Raw genomic sequence first — 24633 nt, forward strand, 5'->3', positions numbered from 1 at the left:
AGTTTCCAAGTAGTCTTTCTTCCAACTTAATGTGTTCTACATTATAGAAGATAAGAATTGACTGCTTGGATATGTCTACTTGCAACCAGTGATGGTTCATTTGAAACGGGGAGGGCAGATAGGGCATTTGCAGTGTAATTCTTGGAAACTAAAAGAGGGCAGAAAGGGAGTGAAGGAGGAAAATGTTTGAAAACATTATCTTTGCTTTCATCCACCAGTAAGCCTGAAATAATGCTCAGTTTAAAGAGTTCTGCACTGCCAGAAAAGTAGCCAGGATAGAAATCACTAAAAATCACTAAAAATGTGGTATTGGCTGCAAACACTAGCAGTTAGCAAAACTGGTTCATTGACTGGATGCTCTCAGTTCTATTCCTTAATGAACAGAAAATTTGAGTGTGAGGCACTGCAAAGCTTTGAAGTCAGCTTCACATGCCTCCCAGTTGCCTAGAGAGATCTAGTTGAGAATGGACCTCTGGGGATGTCTAGTCCGAACTCCTGTGCCAAGCAGTACATGTTTACCAGGTTGCTGAGTGCTTTGGAAATCTTGTGAGGATGAAACCCTTCTGACCTGCCTTATCTTGGTTCCTGGGCTCTAGGACTCTTATAAAGAAGAAGTCCCTGTGTCAAATGGGAACTGCCTTGTAGCTGTGCTTGTTGACTGAGAAATTTCTGTTTTCTCTGCAGCTCTCCCTTTTAGGCAGTGAGTGATTGCAGCCTGACATCCCCATCTCACCTTTTCTTCTCTTGGACACTAAACAGGCACAATTCCCTCAAGCCTATCCTCGTACATCAGATATTCCCATCCCCAGACCATGTTTAGTGGTCCTGCTCTGGATATGCTCCAGTATTGACATTCTTTTATTATGGGAAAGCCCTCTCACCAGATAAGGATGCAGCCTCACAAATGCTCTGTAGAAGAAGTAGTCATTGTCTTCCAGCAGTTGGCTGCACTTTGCTGTGGAACTCAGGGCTGCAGTAGGCCTTCATGGGCAGACCATTGAATCACTCTCTTTCCCACCATGTGTCCTCCCTACCACAATTCCTTTTCTGGCCTGTTGTGCCCTAGTTTGTACTGCTGCTTGGGTTTGTTCCATTCCAAGGGCAGAACCTATAAATTTGCCTTGTATACATTTCATTACCTGCTATTCATAACTTTTAGCTCACATTCTTTGCCCTTCACTCTCAAGAACAGTGTAGCCTTCCAGAAGTCTCACCTGTCAGATATATAGCAGAGATTCTTTTTGTGTAAGCTCAAACACAAACCTGAATATATATCTGTAGGTCCTTCTTGGGGAAGCAATAGCTGTGTGTCATGAATACATGGCTTGTAGCAATTTGTTCATGCTATGTACATTGTCTTCCTCTTCAAAAAAGGCTTTTTCCTTTTCTGCATGGAGGTGCCCTTAAAAGATTGTTCTCCAGTCCTTGCCATATTTCTGAAATTAACATGCACCTGTGATTCCATTAATGTATCTGCACACTTTTAAGTCATTCTGTAGCAAAGCAGTTTCATAGTGAACTGAAGAAAGAGAGCAATACATGTGTCCTCATAATAAGTATTTAAAGATGTTGCTCTTATTTAAGGGAAATAATTTAGAGATCAATTATGACTCAGTAGATATATTTTCCCACTAAGAAACCAATATTTAAAGCAAGATTTTAAGCGTGTGGAGCCATAATTACAGTGTCTGCAGAGGTTTCTGTGCACCAGAAAGGTTCTCTTCATAAGAGAATTCTTGAATACATGAAAGATATAGGCTTGGTTATGATACAGGTGCTTACAAAGGGAATGCTGCACCTGCTAACTAGAATATTGTTGCTATAGAGGCAGGCGTGACACACAGAAGCCACACTGTACTTCAGAAGGCTAATATCTGTTTATTACAACAGTGCACTGTCTTTTATACCCTTTACACTTTCATCGTTGGTCACAATTAGTAAACATAACAATCACTGGTGGAAAGTTCTCCACCTCTATTCTTCCCAGGGCCTTTCTAAAAATACTTTCCACAGCTGCAGGGTATTTTTCCTAGTTATCTTCTTTTTCTCCTTCTTCACTTCTTAGCCTCCATGCCAACAGCCTTGGTCAGAGAATGCATCTCAATACATCTCATTTATTAACCTTCTCTAACCCACAGACCAGCTGTGGGTCCTACTATAGAATAAGGCAGATTTTAGAGAAGCTGGGTTTAATATGTTTTGTTTTCCTACTGCAACTTTCTGTGTCATCTTGGATTGGGTTTCTTTGCTGACACAGACCAACTGCAGTTTTAACTACTGTCTCTGTCCCTGGACACACCTAGAAGAAACAATGGCTTGGATCCAGAAGGTTAGGGATTGGGACATCAAACAAGCTGTAAAAACCTAAGCCTCATTAAACATCTTGACACGTAGGAGCTGTTCTTTGCGCTTGTGTTGCTCTAGCTGAACCCTACACTCTTAAAGTAGCCTATATGTTATGTTAAGACAGCAGACACTGAAGGGTTACTTCTGGGAAGAGGTGAAGCCAGCTTTACCTCTGGTGCTATGCAGCAGAGGGGGTGCTACCCATCAGAGTGGAATTATATTGGACAGGTTCCTTTGCCAAGAGCAGGCAGGGCAGTTCCATGACACTCTTCTGCAGTGTAATGATGAGCCTTCACTGTAAGAGAGTGCCTGCAGAAAGACCACAGGACAACAGCCCTTGCTCAGTATAGTGCTCAGACTAGTGCAGTATTATGCTATGAACCTTGGGAGCATGCTCACCTGGAGTAATTTTCCCACCTGAACCCACCAGATTATGCACCGAGATGTGTTCTGGACAGTTGCTACCAGGCTGGAATGGTAACGTCTGCCCTGAGGCTTCCACAGGTAGAACAGGATAGGTCTTGTCTTGCCTAGCTGAGCAAGGCTCAGGGCCTGCTTGTGCCTATGAAGGGACCCTCAGACCTTTGACAGATCAACACCACAGATATTTGGGTCCAGAAGTAATGACTGGCTATAGTGAAAATAAGTGTTCATTGGAAAATATCAGAGAAGCTGGATCAAGGACCATGGGGAAGAAATGGATTATCTTCTGGCACACCTCTGGATCACTTTCTGTGTGATGCAGTCTTGCACAGGCTCTACAGGTGCTGAAAACAAAATACTGCCTTAGGCTGCCTTTGTGGTGAACTATCCATGGGGGTTTGCAGCTAGCAGTTGGAGACTGTCAGTCTGGCCACTGCCTTGGCCTGCCATCCAGGAACTACTAGCATTTTGTCCTCCTAGTTTCCCCTCCATAAGGAGAGCCTGCAGTGGTGCTGTGCCCTTCTTCCCTATGCATAAGCATGAACTTATACTTTGCTTTCCTTGCAGGAGCAATCAAGGTTTTATGCATATGAAGCTGACGAAAACCAAAGAAAAATACATCCTGGGTCAGAACAGCCCTCCCTTCGACAGCGTTCCTGAAGTCATCCACTACTACACTACAAAAAAGCTGCCTATCAAAGGAGCAGAACACTTGTCCTTGCTCTACCCTGTGGCTGTACGGACTCTCTAATAACATAGACTCACCCCTTCCTGTGGATGGGAGGTGAGGGATAAGCTGGGTTGCACAGAATTCATTGCCAGAATTCAGAGCTTAAGTCTATGATGGAGAGAGGCAGCCTTTAGTCTTGTGAATGTGGGCTCCCTGCAGAGTCTTGAGACTGTTGTCTGTGAGAGTTATCTATGGGACTGTGTGTGTGACACACTTGTGCTGCAGCATGCCTCTAGAACTGTATTGCTGCATAAGAGAAAGAACACTTATTTTAGTGCAGGGAGAGCAGATTACCTTCCCAGACCTTCTATATCAATGAAAGTGCTTCCCAACAAAAGTTCTTCCTTCATGCTTTGAGAAGAATCAACAAGTTCTTCTCAGCAGTAAAAAACTAACAACTTTTATTTTCTTGCTACCCTGAGAAACTTCTCCATGAGAAAGAGTAACCTTACTCTGAGGGACCCTAGGGTGTTCTTGATGGACCTGAGAAGGAGCTGCCTAGCAGGCAAGTCTCTGGCTCTGGTCACATAGCTTGATGGGTTTGGGATTTTTTTAATGCAGTTTCTTGGGGTAGTCAAATGTTGAACTTCTATAAGCCACACAATCTTAAAATAATTTTGTGAGAGCAAATCATGGTCAATTACTTATGAATAGGGGATGTAGTTAAACAGTTGTTTGTTATATATTTTTATCCTTTTTGGTACAATAATCTCTTAATGTTTACTGTCTTCATTTGCAAGTTTCATTTGTAGGTACAGGCAGCTAATTCTGTTTGGGGCAGTTACACCATAATGTTTTAAGTAGTTAGAATAAGTAATTTTGATATGTGGGTTAGTATTTATGCATGAGGGTGGTCAAAGGCTTCTACAAAGCTTTAGTAGGCAAAATCTTCACTTGCTCATTCATCTGGATCAAACAGCTGTCCTAGTGATGTAGCAGGCTAATGTGTATCACACTGCCTTTCCACAAGATGGCTTTTGCAAGATGGCTGAGAGAACTGCAGTATGTAGCAGAGCAGAATTTGTTTTTCTGGTCTACCAAGGCATTCTTAAGACATAGCCCTGTTGGCACATACCTTCTAACCAGTGCTCTTTTTCAGCATGAGCAGAAGCCTGTCTCCTGCTGTATTCCAGTCACTGCCAGCCAGAAGCACTGTGGAAGCTGCTCTGTATCTTAGCCCTGCCGAGTCATCCCATCCACTTGGGACATATTTTCTACATGCTCTTTTGTGCTCATTCAGTGAGATAAGTGAAAAATTATAATTGTACACAAGCTGGAACTGGGGAATCTATAGCCTTATAGTCCTCATGTTGTGCCATCTCCCACATATGTCTAGAATGTTGTGCATTAACCCATCAGCTGGTATAGTAGCAAACTGGTTATATGCAGGTTATGTATTTTACAGACAGCAATAGGACTGTGAAATTGTGTGCTATTTAATTCAGCTTTCTTAGCTACTACTATTTTTTTATGTATGCTTAGAAAGAAGTGCAAATCTGAAAATTGTAATGGAATAACCACTTACTGCCTGTAAAAGTTGTGCTTCATGGTATTGTCTAATCTGGTAAGAACCTCAAGGATGACCCATGTACTGTCACTGGTGCTAGATATTCTGTTTCCTTTTAAGCCTGCCTTATTCTTTTTATGGCATCCAATGCAGATTGAACAGAAGTTGATCATATGTATGTGAAGAGCCCAGTGTCATTCTGTGCAGCAATGGTAGAGGGTCAAACTGTCTGTCTCACCAAGAATTGGAAGCTGCATTGAAATAGGTTTTCCAGTTTTCTGAGGAGGGTGGCGCAATGGAAGACAAAGAGACAACATTCCTCTCCAAGTGAAAACAAGCATCCCCTTTTCATGTATTCATCTACCTGCTTTTTTCATTTCCCTAAAATCTTTATTCTTTTAACATCACCCAACTGAAAAGAGCATACAGGCACTTTTAAGTTAATATATTCTCTCACCAGAGTAGGAGTTTATGAAGGTGGCAGAGTTCACACAGGTTAGGAATCAGGTGACATCTGCTCTGAGTCTTGGCCTTTGTGGGCTTGAGCAACACTATCATGCCCTTTGGGACAGAAATATGTTATATTTCTCTTTTTGTGTGTTGAATCTGGCATGACTGCTGTTTCACGGTCTGTTTCTCTTCTTTAAAGGGAAAAAAAAAGCATGCAATTACCAGTAGAAACCAATAGCATCATTAACCAAGGCCTTGTCTGGCTTCCTTAAGCACTTTGTCTTTAATTCATGGGGATAACTATTGTTCCAGACCTTTCTTGTCATGGGTCTGATCAAAAATCAGATGAAGCCAGCAAGTGCCATTTTATTGCAAATTTTGGGTTGGGATCCATTGCTTCATACAAATCATGTGAATATACATCATACAAATGAGTATGCCACTTATTACAGCTTCAAGGATCAGATCAAGGTTCTTGGTTCAGCAAGAGGAAATTATCTCAGAACATATTGGTTGTCCATGGGGAGGTTTTTTTATTATTTTTCTAAAAGACTTTTAGAAAGTACTCAGTAATTGCAAAATAAATAAAACCAGGATTTTGTTTGCACTGTAATGTTGTCTTTGTTTATTTAAGTGATTGTATGATATTTTTCCAGTGAAGGAATATTCTTCCCAGATTTTTTAATGTACAGTGAAAATGCGGTGTGTTAACAGTGTGTAGTATTGCATATAGGTGGAAGATCTTGTAGTGATCATGCCTATATAGCACATTAAAAGTTTATTTTAAAAAAAAATATAAACCTCTCCCTTTTATTCCTCTGATTGTCCTTGTGTACTCAGATTTGTCATGAATAGCTAATAGTTGAAGCTGCCTTTTAGAACAACTTGTGTTTATGTGTCTTAATGGTGTTGTGAAAGTAATCATTAGGCTGTAATTTGGAGTCTGGAAAATCAGATGTCTCGGTTCTACCCTGACTAATTCTCCTGATAGTGTACACCTTTACAAGGGCTGACACGAGTGCATGTGTGAATGATATTGCTCGTGGTGTCCAAGGAATCCAATTATTGCTGCTAACAGCATAATACCAGTGAGTCACTTTTTGCGGTCTTTGTAAGAGGTGTTAATTAGGCTTCTATTTTGATGAGTATTTCACAGCATGGTGAAAGCTGTGAACATCTGTATGATATATAGGAGAGCTTTAGTGGCCAAGATTGCATTTCACAGCTCCTTCCATAATTGGAAAGTCATTTAGGTTTGTGGAAGTACAGTCACCATGGTTTCTGTACTCAATAACAGATTTTTGCCTTACTTTGGAATTAAGTCTTCACAGACAGGATGCAAAGCATGGGGCTGAATTAAGTGCAAAGGTACAAACCAGATATTTGCAGCTTCTCAAAGAATATGGCCTGAATCTATGCTCTGATGAAAATGGTTACTGCTTGGAGGATGGCACATTCTTCTCAGGAGGATGTGCTTCTCCTCAGCATCCTGTTGGGTTTTGTACTTTATCTTGATATCATGGCTCAAGCTGGCAACACAAACACCATGTGGCACTGTTGGTGGAGTCCACAAATGGTATCTGGTTTTATGCAGGTTCTGATTTCATTTCAACACTGCTATACTGCTAAGCTATACTCTGGTGGACTCAGTGCTCTGCTGCTTTAAGTTATTCATGCTGTCCTCAGGTGGTACCTCAAGCGATGCCTGAGCAAAACAAGCACGGTCTTAACAGAATTTTAAACAAACAAATTAAAGACCTCATGCCACACACTACTCCACTATTTCTCAGTAGAGAGGGTAAAACAAAACAGATTTGGAACAGAGCTGTCTGTACTCCTAGTCTGAGCAAGGGGTGAAGAAAATAAAAAGGAGATTTAACTGGTTTTCATATATTTCTTTTCTTTTTTAATGATCTGTAATGATCCCACATAAAATACTGCATATTGCTGTCTTTTATTACTTATTCTGGAGGCCCCAGTAAGAAGGTAAGAAGAAAATAAGGAAGGGGTTTGCAGCAGCTAAACAAAGTTGTTGATCTGCAATGAGGAAAATAGAAGTCTTAGTGAAAAAAAAGTGTTCATATGATGCAAGGGATGAACATGTACAGTCCAATTTTCTGCAGCATGTGATTTCCTGTCTCGAGCCTTGAGCTTCCTCTGCAAACCAGGTATGCACAATCTAGAGATAATGTGGTGACTTCAGTGTTCTGCACCTTGTATTTAGTTCAGTGTCAAGATTAGACCAAACATTGCCTTTGCTTTCAGGGTCCCTGAATTGCATCTGTTGCTGCTGACAATTCCCAGACACGAGCTTGGAGAAGCTTGTTGGCAAGTTGATTATATTAACCCATTCCCCAAGTCTGCCTCCAAGAAACAATGGTTTTAACCACAGTAGAAATATCAGCAGGATGGCTGGAAATCTACTGAGTTGCATATGCCTTGCGGATGACTACAAACAATCTTGTAACTCTTCCTATATAACAACTTCATATAATCATCCTGTTTCAGAGTAGTGGCTAGATTGTGTCAGGTAGTATGGGCTGGGCCTGGCTGAAATTTAACTGTGAAAGAATAGAGAAGAAAAAGATAACCATTTACAAGTAAACAGCTTGTTAACTGCTCTGAAAGTTGTGAAAGTGTCATGGAGAAAATGTGGAGATACTTTTGGAAAGGGGAGACTGAATGGCAGTGAGGCAAGAGCCAAGTGTGAGATACTGAAAGGATTTGAATACAGGAACCAGGCATTCTCTAGGGTTTTGTAATGAATATTGTCTCTCAAGGCAGGCACACAAGATACCTACAAGAGGTAATCCAGACAAAGAGATTATGAGGAGAGAATAAAGAAACTTGATGAGAATTCAGAGAGACTCAGAAAAGACCTCAAACAAAGCCATGGGGAGGAAAAGGGGAGAATTCGTGATTACTATGGGAGAAATACAAGGGACCCTATAGCATTAGAGACTACACGTGATGTGGCTGGAACTGCTACACTGACCCTCCTGACTTCTCTCCCAGACTGTGTGGTCTACCACATAGGGCAAGGAAGTAACATTGGAAGCCACTACACTGATCAAACCAACTTCTCTTCTGGATAGTCCTGTGGAATAGGAAGGTCATGTTTCTCATTGTTGACATCACTCATATCCATGGTTTTGGATCCGATTTAGTTTAGACTCTGCACTTTCATTTTAACTTTACCTGCAAAAATGAGCCCTGAACTCTATTTCTTATTAATTAATTTTTGTTAATTATTTTCAAATATAAAGTTATGTGATATAATTGTGTTTTAATTATTATAATAAAAGTATTCCAGTTAGTAACTTTGTATGGCCAGGATGGACCATGTTTTCAACCTGAGTTTTCACTTCTGTGAAAATAAGGGCCATGTAAACAATGTCCCTTTGATTTTTGTTGTTTGTTCATAATCTTCTTTCAAGATAAATGTAGTAAACTTTCCTCTGAAATCATCTTATTGTTTACCTCCAGTAATTAGATCCATTCATAGAGAGGTCAGCCTGTAAAATCTTGTCATCTGTCAGTTGTGTTTGCACATTAAGACTATTTTTTATTTCCATATAAACATATCTATATAGAATCATTGAGCCAAATATTCAACTTAACACTTCCAAATCCACTACTAAACCATGTCCTTGAATGCCACATCTTTAAAATATCTCCAAGGACAGTGACTGGACCACTTCCCTTAGCAGCCTAGTCTACAACTGATAGCCCTTTCTGTAACAAATTATTTCCATTTTAATGCAGTCTAAACCACCACTGGTGCAACTTTAGGCTGTTTCTTCTCATCTCCTCATTTGCTGAGAGAAAAGACTGACCCCCACCTCACTAAAGTCCGCTTCCCAGTAGCTGCAGAGTTGAAATTTCCTTGGCTCTCCTGTTCTCCAGGCTTAACACACCCAGTCCCATCAGCTGCTCTTCACAGCACTTGTGCTTCAGACCCTTCACCAGCAGCTGCATTGCCCTTCTCTGGACATGCCCCAGCACCTCAGTGTCCTTTTCAAACTGAGGGGCCCAGAACTGGATACAGAATTTGAGATACAGCCTCATCAGTGCCAAGTACTAGGGGACAATTAGTGCCCTGCTCCTGCTGCCCACACAATTGCTGATGCAGGCCAGGATGTCATTGGCCTTCTTGGCCACCTGGGCACACTGCTGTTTTGTGTTCAGCTAGATGTTGGCCATATCACCCCCAGGTCCTTTGATGGGCAGATTTCCAGACAGTCTGCCCCCAGTCTGTGGTGCTGAGTGGAGTTGTGACCCCAGGTCAGGACCTGATGCTTGGCCTTATTGAACTTCACACCATTGGCCACAGCCCAACAATCCAGCCTGTCCAGATCCCTCTGCAAAGCCTTCCTGCCCTCCAGCTGGTCAACACTCCCACACAACTAGGTGTTTGCAAAATGACTGAGGGTATACTCAGTTCCCTCATCCAGATCAGCGAATTGGTTAAACAAAACTGCTCCAGTACTGACCCCTGGAAAAAGGACTTGTGACTGTCTGCTGGCTGGATGTAGCTCCATTCACCACCCCTCCCTGGACCTGGCCATCCAGCCACCTTGTTAGCCAATAAACAATGCACCCATCCAAGTCATGAACAGCCAGTTTCTCCAGAAGAATGCTGTAGGAGATAACGTCAAAGGCTTTGCTGGAGTCAAGATAGACAACATCTGAAGCCTTTCCCTCATCTGTTAAGTGGGTCACCCTCTCATAGTTCAGGTTGGTCAAGTAGCACCTGCCTTTCCTAGATCCTTACTGCTGGGCCTGATCCCTGATTGTTTTGGATGTGCTGTGTGATGGCACTCAGCATGAACTGTTCCATGACTTTCCACAAGCTGACAGGCCCATAGTGCCTCAGCATTATATGGATCCTCCTTCCAGCCCTTGTAGAAGGGCATCACATTGGCCAGCCTCCAATCTCCTGGGACCTCCCTGGTTAGCCAAGACTGCTGCTAAATAGTTAAAAATGACCGAATGAGCTCTTCTATCAGCTCTCTTAGTACACTTGGTATGATCTCAGTTGGCCTCATAGACTTGTGTGTGTCTAAGTGGTGTAGCAGATTGTTAATTTTCTCCCCTTGGATTATTAGGTCATTGTTCTGTTCCCCATCTGTGCCTTCCAGCTCACCAGATCTAATGATACAAACATTTTGTCTTTTACTGCAGTAACCAAATTAAGTTCTAGTTGGGCTTTGGCCCTTTAAATTTTCTCTCCATACACATTTGGAACTTGGTAGTCTTCCTGAGTGGAGATCCACTTCTTCCAAAGTTCATAAACTCTTTTTTTTTTACTGAATTATAGCCAAAACTCTCTCGTTCAGACTAGTTTTCCGTCCCCCTCCCCCCGGCCCCACACACATCTTTTGGCATTCAAAGACAGTACTTCTCTGCCTTTAAGATTTTTTTCTTCAAAAAATAAGGGATTCCTTTGTTTTTCAAGAATGCACAGAATCACAGAATCCTTTAGGCTGGGAAAGACCTCTGGGTGACTGAGTCCTATCTTTGGCTGATCACCACCTTGTCAATTAGACCATTGCACCATGTCCTGTGTCCAGTCCTTTCATGAACACTTGGTGACTTCACCACCTCCCTGGGCAGCCCAAGCCAATGTTTAGCAACCCTTTCCATCAAGAAATACCTCCTGATCTCCAGCCTGAACCTCCTCTGGCACAGCTTGAGGCTGTGTCCTCTCATCCTGGAACTAATTGCCTAGGAGAAGAGGCCAACTTCCAGCTAGCTGTAACTTTCTGAGTTTCCTTTTCTCCAGTCTAAACAACCCTAGGTCCCTCAGCCTCTCCTAATAGGACTTATCCTCTGGACCTTTCTCCAGCTTCACTGCCCTTCTCTGGAGTCACCCCAGCAGCTCAATACCTTTTTTGAAGTGCCTTCCAGGAGACTGTCAACTAGGCCAAAGCCTGTCAGAAGTCCAAGCTGGTAGTTCTCCTAACCATATTCCTTATTTCTATCATTTCATGATTACTATGGTCCAGAAATCCTCCAGTCATTAGCTGCACCAGTTTTACTGCTGTTAAAGCTGTTCTTCACCTCTTAAACAAATTAAACATTCCTTTGCCTTACTTGCCTTTTGTGCTGTTACCATGGGACTGCCTGAATAATTCTGATTTCAAGGTGCTGAGTATTGGCTGAGTGAAAGAGTTTAAGTTGTGGAGTTCAGTGTCTGCTCTGTCACTAATAGGAGCTCTTGTGAAGAAGACTAAAGGTGAGAGCTTGCCCTTTTGTACTTGAAAGCTGCTTTTAAGCTCAGCACTTATTACTGACCCGTAGCTGTGCTACTCTGTAGTATCTTCACTTACGTAATTCATGGTCTTGTATCTCGTTGATTCTGACCGTAATCCTGACACATCACCCTGGTTTTTGGGCTTAGCCTCAGGCTTTCTACTTCCCTATGCGCCTGCTGTTTTACTACTGGGCTGAGACTGACTTGCTGGCTCAGAATCATGCCAGAAAAAACAAACAAACAGACAGACAAACAAACTAAAACTACCTCTGCATCCTGCTCCAGCCACAGGTTTTGTTTCTAGAGAGGTCATGTGAAAAGGGATCTTAACAGCAAGAGATACTATTCTGGGATGGCCAAAGCTGCTGAACTGCTGTTTTTCACACATTGAGCTGCTGAGTGCGTGCGTGTACATCCTTCCTTCCATTTTCACACCTTCCATTTAAGGCTGTGGCCACTGGGTATCTGGAGGAGGAGGCAGGTTCATGGGCAAAACAAAATTTCCCTGCTTCTAAATAACCCACAAATCCACAGCAATTATAGTGGGACTGTTACATTTTTATTTTTTTTAAATCTATGCTAAATGCTAACTTAACGTTCATAATATCATGATTTTTCTCCTTATTGAATTTTCTTGTTAGTGAATACTAGAATTTTGATTATTTCAACAACAGCAACAATGAAAATGGAAGATGTGTTTGGCCTGCTTGTGCTCATTTCGCTTTCTGTATTTGTCTCTCCAAATGCATTTCTTCTTTCCTTCCTTCATCTTAATCTCCCATTCCTCCTCCTTTTGCCTACCTACTTGAAAAGCTGAAACCTAACTGTGAAATATTTTGATTTGAGTCTTGGAAAATTAAAAAAAGTTATGAGCATTTTGATGCAAAATGAAATTTTGTGGCCACTCCCAGCATATTTGGCCTTGATGCAGCCAGTCAGACAGGGCAATCCCCAGGACTCTGAAGGGGCAGAAGGGGATAGGGTTGTATGTTCCCTCTGCCCAGAACTGCCAACACTCTCCAAGTCTCGATGGCCAAAGCACTGGATTACAGGGAAGGTCCTCCAGCTTTGTGAGGGCTGAACACTCCCCTGAGCACACTCAGCTTGTCCTGAGGTGGAGCCCAGGACAGAGCATAAGGAAAGTCCTCCAGAAGTGGATCCCTCCTACTGGTAGGCAGTGATCCTGTTTTCTGTAGGCTCACATCCCCCTATCCTGTCCCCCACAGTCTTAAATCCTCATGTTCCCTGCTGCTGTGTCTCTATGGGACATACTCCTTCAACAGGGAGTGCAGGAGGAGGGAAGGGAGACTTCAACCCCATTCTGGGTGTCTAGGACAGATGTATAGAGCAAAACCAACTCACACTCTCTTTTCCTGGGAACACAGCTCCCTCATGAGGCAGATTTCAGGGCTTCAGCTCGAGACTCCAGGTTCAGCTAAGTAGTGGAATGTAGCTGCAAAACCACCTGCAACACCAAGGAGCATAACCATCAGCTCTCAGCACAGCTGCAAATGGCAGAAGATATGTCTTGTAAGAGGTGAGGCTGGGGAAAGAGTGCTAAATCCTGCTGTTTTCCAGGGAGCCCAGGTGCCCTGCTGCTCACTAGCCCTGCTTTGCTCTAACTGCTAGTCCCAACTGTTTTCTCAAAACCAAAAGAACCCATACTTGACCTCTTCACCATACTCTAGAGACTTTGCTACTTAATTCCTTAGAAATCAAATCACAGACTCCCACCTCTCTAAACCCTGCTGCCCACCTAGAATGCTTTTTTATCCAACCCATTGATGTCATCAATATATGATAAATGTACAGGGGCATCATTCTGGTTGCTGTGCAGCTCTGATTAGTCCATGAAAAATGGTAGGACTATGCTTCCAGCCTATGCTGCGGTTCATTCCAGGTGTACTGATACCTGTCACATGAAAGGAAACTTTTGCTTCTGCTGTCAAAGGAATTGAGAAGAAACAATTGATAATATCTATTGTAGCCTACCATTGTCTGTCCTTGACTCCAGCTGGCATAAGGGCTCCAGCATATCAAGTATAGCAGCACTTGGCAGCAGCATGAGATCTTCACTCAGGACATAGTAGTCCCTTATTTTTCACCCTCCACCAGACTTTTGCATAGGCCATATGAGATATTTAAAAGACATTGATCATTCATTGGTCTCCAATGAGTGAATTAGCTTGCAGCTGGGAGCCAGGGAATCTCACCTGCTGCAGTATCACTGCTCGTGCACTGTCGTGGTGGCAATCAGCCTGCTGTTCATCCACCCACAGTAAAGCCACAACAGAGAAATGTTAACAGAAGCCAGACAAGCTAGTCAGCTGTTTAATCTTCTCCATATTTATGATGGCTACACTGAAAGTTCATTGGTACCCTTTTGGGGTCTTGAAATACACTGTCCTCAGGTAGTCTATGCCAAGGATACATAAGGCCTCCAGGACTGTCCAGAATAGGGGTTTTTTGCCACAAACCAAACAACGTCAGTTAGTAGTATTAAACACTCCACATAAGGGTGAACAAGAACCTTGGAAGTCCATGCAGTAAAACCACCAATGTCAATCTCAGCAAAGAAGGAGGTGTATTCTCTCATTCTCTCTGCAAGATAACTTCCCCAGCATAGTTAAGCACACAACATTTGTATTAACATGCTCCAAAGCTCAACAAAATGAAGAGGTATTCGGTGCAGCCAGATGACTTCAAAAACACAGAAACCTGACGATTAATAACTGCTATAGCTATAGCATGCTTAATTCAGAACTCCCATTGTCTCAATACATATGCTGGGTGCCAAAAAGGATTGTGGAGGGTTGACCTTGGCTAGATGCCAAATAGCCACAAACATTCCTATCACTCAAGAGGTCAGGGGAGAAAATAAGATGAAAAAGCTCATGGGTCAAGATACAGGCAGTTCAGTGAAGAAAATCAAAGGCTGTGCATGGAAGAGAAGCAAAGATATTTATTCTCTCTTTTTCATTATCAGGTGGTGTCCTGGGAAGCAGGACCTCAGAATGTGTAGTGATTATTTCGGAAGACAAATGCCTTAATAACAAATTCCTCCCATGATCTTTGATTTCTGGTTTTGCCAAGTACAACATCATATATTATGAAGTATCCCCTTTGACTGGTTTGGGTCAGTTGTCCTGGCTATGTGTGCTCCCAAACCTCTAGCCTAATGGCCATTACATGGAGTATGAAAGAACAGCCTTTATGCTGTGTGAGCCCTGTTCAGCATGACCAAAAACACTGGTGTGTTATCAACACCATTGTAGCTAAAAGTACAAATAACAGCTCTATAATGGTTGCTACCAGGAAAGTTGATTCCATCCCAACCAGACCCACCTCACCATACTCATCTGTGAGTCCAGTGTCACCCAGCTGCAATCAAAATCCCATCTCCCCCTACTTCACCCCTGCAATGTTAGGGAAAGCTCTGTCCACTGCCGTTCCAGGCCGACCCCCTAAACTTTCCTACTAAACTTCCTAAACTACTAAACTCCCTACTAAACTTTCCCTTTCCCTACAGCAGAGGAGGAGTCATTGAAACGTCTTTCCTTGGCTCCACACAACTGATAATTGGCAATGCTGGCAACTCTCCACTGTGCTTTCCTTCCCAAGCCCAGGGAGTAGGGCAAGAACCCTCTAGGACCTGCCTGTCCCAGCCATGAAGGTTTGTTCCTCTGCTTCCTAAAGGTCCTTAGAGCTGTCTTCATCAGAGGTCTGCCTGCCCAAGAGCCTTCTGTCCATTTTTGGAAAGGTGCAAAGACTGCAGCAGGATGGGGTCTGGCTCTCTGACTGGCCACAGCAGGTCAGTCCTCACGACTGCCAGCAGCTGTAGCAGTGAGAGCTGGGTTACAGGTCAGTGTCTGCTCCAGGGAAACACAGTGTACAGCCCCCAGGCGTTCAGCAGATGTGTGCCTGGAGCAGCTGCCAGGCTGAGGGAGGTGTGGTGGATTTTCTCTCGCCAGGCTCTGCTGCCCATGCTGAGGTACAGCTGTTTGTCAGCCTTCTGCGAGCTGGCTTGCCTGCCTCAGCCGGGCCTACCTGTCACTGCTCTGACACCTCCTCTTTGGGGGGGACATTTCCTCTCAGGCAGCTTGCACCTGCCTCCTCCCTGTGCCAGGAATACTCGGCAGCCTTGTCTCCCTCTGAGGAAGGAAGCACAGGCGAGGAGGGCGCTCGGCCAGGCAGGGCCCTGGAGCTCAGGCCTTAGCCCTGCCTCTGTGGGCTCCCGTCTCCTCTCTCCATTCTCCTCTGGGGCTCTGCCACCCGGCCTGTGAAGGTACAGAAACACACTGAGAGCCCAGCAAGCATCCCTCTTTGGCCTGGCTGCTTTGGGATGCTACAGAGCTAGCTGAGCCTTCCTAAGTTGTGATTCACCTGGAATCCAGCCCTGGATGCGCTGGAGGCTCAGGGCCTGGATCCCAAGAGGAATGCCTGAGGTTCCAGTGCCAGTGCTGGCTCCATCACCCACCTCACAGCTCCAACTCTGCCAAGAACGAAACAGTGACATCACCTTCTGTGCCTGGAAGAAATATTTCCCAGTCCTGGAGCTGCTTTGTTGGGCATTTCACCCTGTGGTTCTTGTTACCTAATGCTGCCCAATGCAATGGGGTCAGGTTCTTTCAAGGATCCTTTGCAGAATTAGAATGAGTCACAACATTGTAATTACAATTAGATCTTTATTATTACAGAAAGTGAGTCAATTTCAGACAGAAAATCTTTTGGAAACTCTACAGTAGCCTTCCAGATAACTTCAAGCATAGAAGAAATTTTTAGAACTGTTGTTTCAAGTTCAACAGTACCTAAAGTTGGAAAATTCTTTCAAAATTTTGTATTTTCAAGTCAGTTATTGAATATGCAAGCAATTAGGTCCTGAGTGCCACAGTATTATCACATGTAGAAAGAAAAAATACTGTATTTGATTTGCTTCGAGCTGTGATTAATTTAAGTGGAATTTGGTCATGTGACTGACTAAAATATTGGAGGGCATATCATTACATTAGGGAAGCTTTATGATGCTGTAAATTGATTTTAAAAATATAGAATGAAGAATATGTCCCAAACTGAAGACTGTGATTTAGGTCAGATGGTGAAAGTTGCCTTTCTTTATGGAAAAGAAATTGTCTTCATTTTTACATTCTGTTTTCAAGAAGGAATTTTCACAAAGCAATAGATCCTTTTCTCTTTCATCAAAAATCTGTTACTTGCAGTTTATTTTCTTCTAGAATATTTTTTCCAGTTCAAATTATTATAAGTGTCATGGGAAAAAAACCCCAGTGAATATGTTATTTGCAATAATAAAGAAGAATTCAGCATAAGATTTTGTAACAAAATAGATAAATCATTCATAAAAAACTCTTAAAATGAGTTTTTAAAATTGAGAAGGTAGTCTAAAGGAAGGTAGAATAAAAAATACACATCTGAAAGTGCTAGGTAGGAAAAGTGGTTTAAGGAAGGATTATTACAAGGTCTCCTTTTTGGCAGAGACCTTTGTGAATTTAGGAAGGACCCAGCATAATATTTTAAAAACACAGACTCTAGAATCCACTTAGAAATCTACAGTATGTCAAAGAATTGTTACAGTCACATACACAGAAGATGTGGAAAAGTAAGATTTAATTAAGAATAACTTCTTTAAAGCAGGTACTTCAATGATGTAACAGAGAAGTTCACATGCTGTGAGATGTTCACAAGACTTGATGCTTGAAGGAAAATGTCAAAGATGGGATGTTAAGGGAAAAGGTGTAAAATAGTTTGAAAATGACAGCTAAAAATTGCATTAAAGTCATGCAGTATAGTCAAAAAAATATTTTCCTTGTGAGATTTTCCTCATGGCAATACACTATTTTGAAGGGCATCCCATCCAACCATTTCCATCTTTAGAATGGCACTCCAGGCAAGTTTTGGTGATTAGCTCCTGATAAGTACATGCATTTAAATGTGAAAGAGCTCTGAATGACAACCAAATGTAAAATAATAAGCCAGAGACAGATGCCAGGAAAGGTGCATGTGCTGCTACATATTGGACAAATGCAATGTGATCTGTCATGCAATTTACAATAATGCAAGAGAAAAGCATGACAGTTCAGATAGCTTGAGTATGGTATAAATCAGATCAGTGGAGGTAGTGCATTATTCAGAACTAAAAATACCTTCTCCTGGGAGTGATGCCTGCCCTATTAAAAGCCTTGCAAGTCTGTAAAACTCACTAAATACTCTGCGTCCCAATAGACATGGGAACACCTTGTCAAATTTACATTATTGCAATTTCATCCAATCCCATTGCACTGCTGGAACTGCAGAGGCAGCTGAAGAGAAAGCTGCTGAAGAAGGTGAATATAGCTTCTACCCATCCAGCCCTTTCATGCCTGTTGTGAGGGAGAAAGAGTACGTGGATCTGCCTAATTACTGCATGTTTTACAGGGAAAGCTCACTTCATCTAGGCTTTTCTGCAAGTGTTATGGATATCACTTAACTGTTTTAGGAGGAGTAAACAGCCCATGCATAATTATCCCTTCCAGAGAGCAATCACAGTGCAGGGGACGCCGCTCCCAATTTGTTACAGTAAAACCATCTTTGACAGCAAAGTGCATTCATGCTGCCATCAAGAGGGGGCAGCCTTCGTTAACTGCATCTCTGCTCCTCGCAGCACAGTCTGCCTTTTTGGGGTGTGTTTTCATGCTTAGCTCTGGTCACATGGCCTTCTTGCCTGTTTGCTGTTGGTTTTTGTCAAAGCCGTCCAGGACAGATACCATATTCTGAGCTGAGCTGGACCACCACTGCCTATGTGAGCATCCCAAGTAACAGTGAAGGGCTTGGTGGCATTTGAGAGTTTCCTGACTAATAGAGTTTGTAATTAAGCCTGTTTCAATCATATGGAAACCAGGACACCAGTAAAAACCAAATCTCCAATAGGAGTTGTCATAAACTTTAGTTTTCTTCAGTTAGATTAAGTTAATCCAAAATAGGTAAAAATCTTCTATCTAATGGTCGCACAGGAGTGTTTCAGATCACACGACAGGTCTAGATAAGCAGTGAAAACTGGACTGCTATAAGGCCAGATATCACGTTTAACTATTCAAGATTGTTTTCCTTCAATTGTACATAGTACTTATCGCCTTTTTTTATTCTTGTTAGAATACCGACATTGTATTTTTAAGGCTTGAATTTCAGATTTCAGTGAGAATCTGGATGCAAGGGGCATAAATAAGGACTTCATCCCAGGACTTACAAAATATGTTTAAAAGTTTTATTGCCTTCAATAATCTATGTACAAGACCTTATTTTTTTCCCAAGGGTCTGGATCACAATCAAATAAATGCAAGATAAAGCTCATCTCCATTAAGTGCAGAGGTTATCTTGAGCTCATTAATGATCAGCGTGGGTTCACCAACATTTCCACAGAGCTCACATTCTCAAGTAAGAGTGGATGAGAAAAAGATCAACTTTTAATGAAAACAAATGGGGAAGTATCTCAGCACTAAATTTAACCAGAAATCTGTGTCTCTTTGGGGTTTTCAACTCAAGAAGAGCAAAGAATGAGGAATAATGTATCATCAGATGCAATGGATCTTTAGGCAACTGCTCTAAGAAATGATACTCAGCTGCCACCCTTAGAGCTCTGCAAAGAATAACATTTTTTACCCTTATACAGCATTATACAGATACCCTGCAATTAGAAACCTAACATCTTGAGAAAACATAGAAATTAGTTACCCAGATGATAGTGAACAGATCCAGGTGTTTGCCACAACTATGAATGCACTCAGTCATAATCCACAATCTCAGGTTTGCAATTTAACACATTCTTTCTCCCAGTTCAGTGCTATTGTTGGAAAACATTTTCAGTGAATTATCCATACTAACTCTAACATGGAATGAGGCATACAGAAGTAATTTCAACACGCATTAACTAGTGCCTGACAAGCATGTTTGTTTGTTGTTGTCATTGTTATTATTTTTAGTGACAACAAATGCAATGCAACATCTTGGATAGGCGAAGGAAAGCCCACAGATATTTTTAATTTCTTATAATTATAATAACTGAGTCTGGTCTGCTATGTCTCTTCAATGAAAAGCAATGTTGATACTGTATTTCTGCATAAGTTGTCTTACTTAGATTATGTAATTTTCATCATTTTTCATCATATATGTCATATCATGCAGCCAGTCTAACTGGCGGTAAAACAAGCACTATAGGTTCAAGTGCACGTGCCCACGTTTTTACTGAGGAAAGATATTTCTTCATCTGGATGAGATCCAGAATAATATTACAAAATTGAGAATAATATTCCCGAAGCCATTGGAGGTCAAATGGTCATATTCTCTGAAATGCATGAAAGCTGTGAAAGAAATGATCCACCAGGTAAAATTAGTCATATTATTATAGTTGACTCAATACTTCTGTCAACTATTTCATATTCATGCCCCTCTGCTCCCCCCAGAGGCCAGCTGTGAGAGAAGGCTTCAGGAAGCACAAGCATATAGAATGGCAAGAATAGCATTTTCACATGTCCTCTAGCAATAGCATGAAAGCCTTGGTCACAGAGTGTTTCCAAAAAGAGCTATCTTCTGAATCTCAGGCTATGAACCACACATAGCATCATTAGGGCAGTAAGAGGCAGGAGAAACAAAAGGTCAAAATAGAATCACCACCACTGGCTCAGCACCTGCTTCTGCTCAGAAAAGCTTCAGCGTGGCTTTTTGGTCTGTCTTTCCTAGGGTGGCTTTGGCATAGATTAAAGATGAGCCTTAGTATGTGGGTAGGATTTAAACAATGATTATTCATTTTGCAGAACTGGGGTATGGAGATGCGATCCAAAGAAGAGTAAGTTATTCAATTAACTTTTTTTTTTTTTTTTTTTTTTTTGTTATCATTGGAAAAATTGTTGAGGAATTCCAAGCAACTGCTCATGCCATATATCCTGTCACCCAGATATGAGTGGAGAGGAATTTATCCTCTACACTGGCTGAAAAGGACCTCATTTAGCATTAAAAGTTCTCTGGATGGTTTTGATTGAATATTTGAAATAATATGACATGTTCTAGAGATAAATGTTTATACTCCAGTAATGACTGAGTGGATGCTTTTATATGCATTTTAATGGATTACTAGTACTAATTGTTACATTCTTTGATTATTTGCCTTTTTTCCCCCCCAGACATTCCTATTTCCCATGTTTTGGGTGGTTTTTCCCTCAGTATTTCTAGAAGTCAGAGTTTATACTGCAAATATTCTTACAAATTTTGAAGAGATGAATGTGCTTATAATTTATCTAAACCTACTTATAGTATTTCAGAATACTCTGAGTATTCTGTTTCATTTTGCCTTGTTGCAGTCAAAGGAAACCCTTTCCAAGTGCATTTTCGGCAAGCTTCTGGCTCTGTCTGCCTACACTATTGTTGGTTCACTGATGAACCAACACCACAGTCTGCAGTGTGCATGGGATCTTTCTGTGATAATTTCAGTTAAGCAGGTGCATCCTATGTCAACTCATTGTAACGGGTTAACCCCAGCTGGCAACTCAGTACCAAGCAGCTGTTTACTCACACCCCTCCCCATGGTGGGATGAGAATATTAATTGGAAGAAAGAGGCAAAATTTTTGGATTGAGATAAGAACAGTTTAATAGTTGAAACAGAGTAAAGATAACAACAACAATAATAGTAGCAACAACAAAAACAGCACAAGCAACAACAGTAAAAAACAAGAGAGAAAAAAGAACACAATTGAAGAAAAACAAGCAATGTGCAATACAATTGAACACCACCTGCTTGTTGGTGCCCAGCATGCATGTCCCTGAACAGTGACAGGAGACACCTGGCCAGCTCCTCTCAGTTTACACACTGAACATGACATTCTGTGTGATGGAAAATCCCTTTGTCCAGCTGTCCTGGCTGTGTCCCTTCCCAGTTTCTTGTGCATCTGCTCATATGGCAGAGCATGAGAAACTAAAAAGTCTTTGATTTAGAGCAAGAACTACTAAGCAAAAACTGAAATATCAGTGTGTTACCAACATTATTCTCCTACTGAATCCAAAACACACTACCAGCTACTAAGACAAAAATTAACTCCATCCCAGCAAAAACAGGCAAGGATCCATGTCTTATCCCATACCATTTTTTGTCATGCCAGTTCCCATGCCCCCCAGCACCCCAGCACCCTTCCTATCTTTTGATTGATATACCCACTGCTGTCATTTCTTAAGTCTGTGGAGCCTCCTTATAAGAGTCTGTTGAATTCATGCAGTCCAGACTGTCATATCAATCAGGCAGAAAAGCTGGTGTGTAGTGTGTGATCATTGCTTGTTATAGACAATTCTGATTCCATCACTATTATGCCCATTGAGTTCCATCAAAGTCCATTCTTTATTAATATGGCGATTAAGAGTTTGGAGTAGTGGAGATACATACTGTGAGGTGTGATGAAGGGTGGACAGCAGCCACAGAAATTATAATATACAGTATGTATATATAAAGCAAATAACATCATACCATTTAATTCCCTGGCTATTCTCACCCAAAATGAAAGCCCCTTAAGGTACACGCTGGAATTCCCTCACTTCTGCATTACCAACCATGTGCACCTAGTGTCTTAAGAAAAGCATCCCACAGATGGGTTTACCTGTGCCTAAGGCAGGGGGAACCCAAACTGTTACATTATCCCTTTTTGGTCTATATATATGGCATGGCCCACAGATGTGGAAATCCCTGGGCCACAGCATAAACTCAGCCAGTCCATGCAATACTGGCCGGCTCATCCCACTTGGAAGTAGCAATTGCAACTCCTGCATGTAAAGCAGAAAGATGCTTTCAAGTGAACTTCATTACAGTTTTGACTGTAGAAATAAATTATAATAGAGCTGTTCTTTGCTAGGAAAACCTGTAATTGCTTGAAAGTCCAAAAAGGGATTGTGTCTGCAATGGGCCATTGCTGCATGCCATGCTGCATGTTGGAGGCTGTTCTTGAGAGCAAGAGATTTGCAAAGTGAACAGTCACAAAACTGAAAGTTATCTCTTAAGTCATGTGACCAATAGCAATAAATAATTACCAAGTTACATGAAAATCAGCATAATTTATATTTTATTGAAACAAAGACTTCAGTGACATTTGGAGCCCAGTGAAGGATATTTTATCAGCTGGAGTCCCCAGAGATGAATTAATGCTCTCGGGTTAATTTCCCTTTATATAAACTGTTTTGCACATTCACTTAAAGATTGCATGTTTTTTTCTTCAAGTGATTTCTTGAACACAAGAATCTTTGCTGTCTTCTAAGTTCAAAACTCTCAGCCAGGCAAGATGCATCAAGGCCAGCATGGAACCAGGCCAGCTTCAGAGAGGAAAGGAAAAACAGTGAAAACAGGATTTTCCACTCACTAACCGTATCACACGATCAAGTTCTTACAGTACTCAGTGCTTATGATTAGAATTTTGCTTTCAATAGAACTCAAATTATGTTTACCATGCCTACTTAATTTTTTTTTCATCACGTGAACACTCAGACCTTAGTACTGTAGATCTGGCCATGGAACTGTCTTTCATCATTCTGAGGAAGAAAAGAATGAAGGGAAGAGTCAGTTTGCAGTGTCTAATATATGGAAAAGTTCAAGTAGACATGATTTTTTTTTTATGCAGCTTAGCAGGAGAATCTTATGACTTGGGCTGTACCTTCACTACAGGCTGCCAAAATCAGTGAGGATGTAACAGATGTAGAGTTCTAGGCAGAAAAAGTTAAAGTGCAGAAGTCAAACCAATTAAGGACTGAAGACCAAGACATCTACTCTGCGCTGGGCAGCATAGCACTGTCCAGGATCTGCTCAGGGTTGTTGTTTAGCAGATCATTAGCTCTGAACAATAATCTTCTGTTCCGGATCACTACTGAATATTTCATATTTCCATATTCCTGAATATGTCTTGAGTTTACCTAAGAACACAGCTGTAGAATAGGGTCTGAGCTTTAGGGTAGAATCAGGAATGTGAACATAGTAATTAGAAATTATTGATATTTATCCCTTTAGTTTTTAATCTAAATTTCTACCTCCTGTTATCACTTGTTTCTTGGATGCCTGGTCAAACTCCAGAATGTTTCTGTGCTTTATAAAACAAACAAACAAACAAACAAACAAACAAACAAACAAACAAATATATAATTCTTGCTTTAGTGGTCTAATACAACAGGACTGGACAACATAGTGAAAAACCTATCTATGGAACAAGAAAACACAGAAGGTAAAAGTTAGTATAGCAACAAAACCTAGTCAATATCTGACAAAGCCCAGTAACTGTTGTTCATCCTGAAGCAACATAAAAAACCAGGAAACAAGTAAAAGAGAGTGAGTTTTGCCAGAACAAATTCCATGTGAAAACTCTTAATTCAGCTCCTGCATTTCTATTCTCAAGTTTCCACTCATTTAATGGCATTTTATGTTCCAGCTTTCCTAGGAAAGCAAAAAGCCTGGCACAACCTTTACAAAAGCACCAGAGCCAATCAACACTTGTGTGAGCTATTTACTATCTTCATGCCAAGGAGAAGAAAGAGAGCCAACTGGACAGGTTGAAGCATTGCCTGTAGTGGTTGTGGTTCTCCAGTCAACCTTTGCCTTTGCTATGAACATGAACCTGACTTTGCATAATGCAATCAGAAGACTTAAGTAGGACCAATGTTACAGAAAAGTTCAAGTGAAACTCCACTCCATGCCAGTATCAAAAGAGCAAGTTCCCTTCATGGTACACCTCATTTGTGGTGAAATTTTCTTATTGCCTCCTGGCCCCTTTGTTATAGCAGTTTGAATGACCAGCTCTCAGCTCAGTGGGCAAACTTTCCAGCAGAGGAAGGCACTATAGCAGTTCCTGGATCACAAAAGTTTTGGGATAATTTAGTGGATATATTTGCAGGGCCAGGGAATCAGCTCCCAG

The 24633-nt window shown here is 41.6% G+C and overlaps 1 protein-coding gene across 1 annotated transcript in view; it reads left to right on the forward strand.

The window, feature by feature from the left end:
• Positions 1–6256, forward strand: part of LOC130265214 (SH2 domain-containing adapter protein B-like) — a 58338-nt gene extending 52082 nt beyond the window's left edge. Inside the window, 1 exon segment of the mRNA XM_056514115.1 lies at positions 3337–6256. Coding sequence (XP_056370090.1) covers positions 3337–3520 — 184 coding nt within the window. The 3' untranslated portion in view covers positions 3521–6256.
• The last annotated feature ends 18377 nt before the right edge of the window (positions 6257–24633 follow it).

Source organism: Oenanthe melanoleuca, chromosome Z (genome assembly GCF_029582105.1).
Source record: "Oenanthe melanoleuca isolate GR-GAL-2019-014 chromosome Z, OMel1.0, whole genome shotgun sequence".
NCBI classification, from domain to species: domain Eukaryota; kingdom Metazoa; phylum Chordata; class Aves; order Passeriformes; family Muscicapidae; genus Oenanthe; species Oenanthe melanoleuca.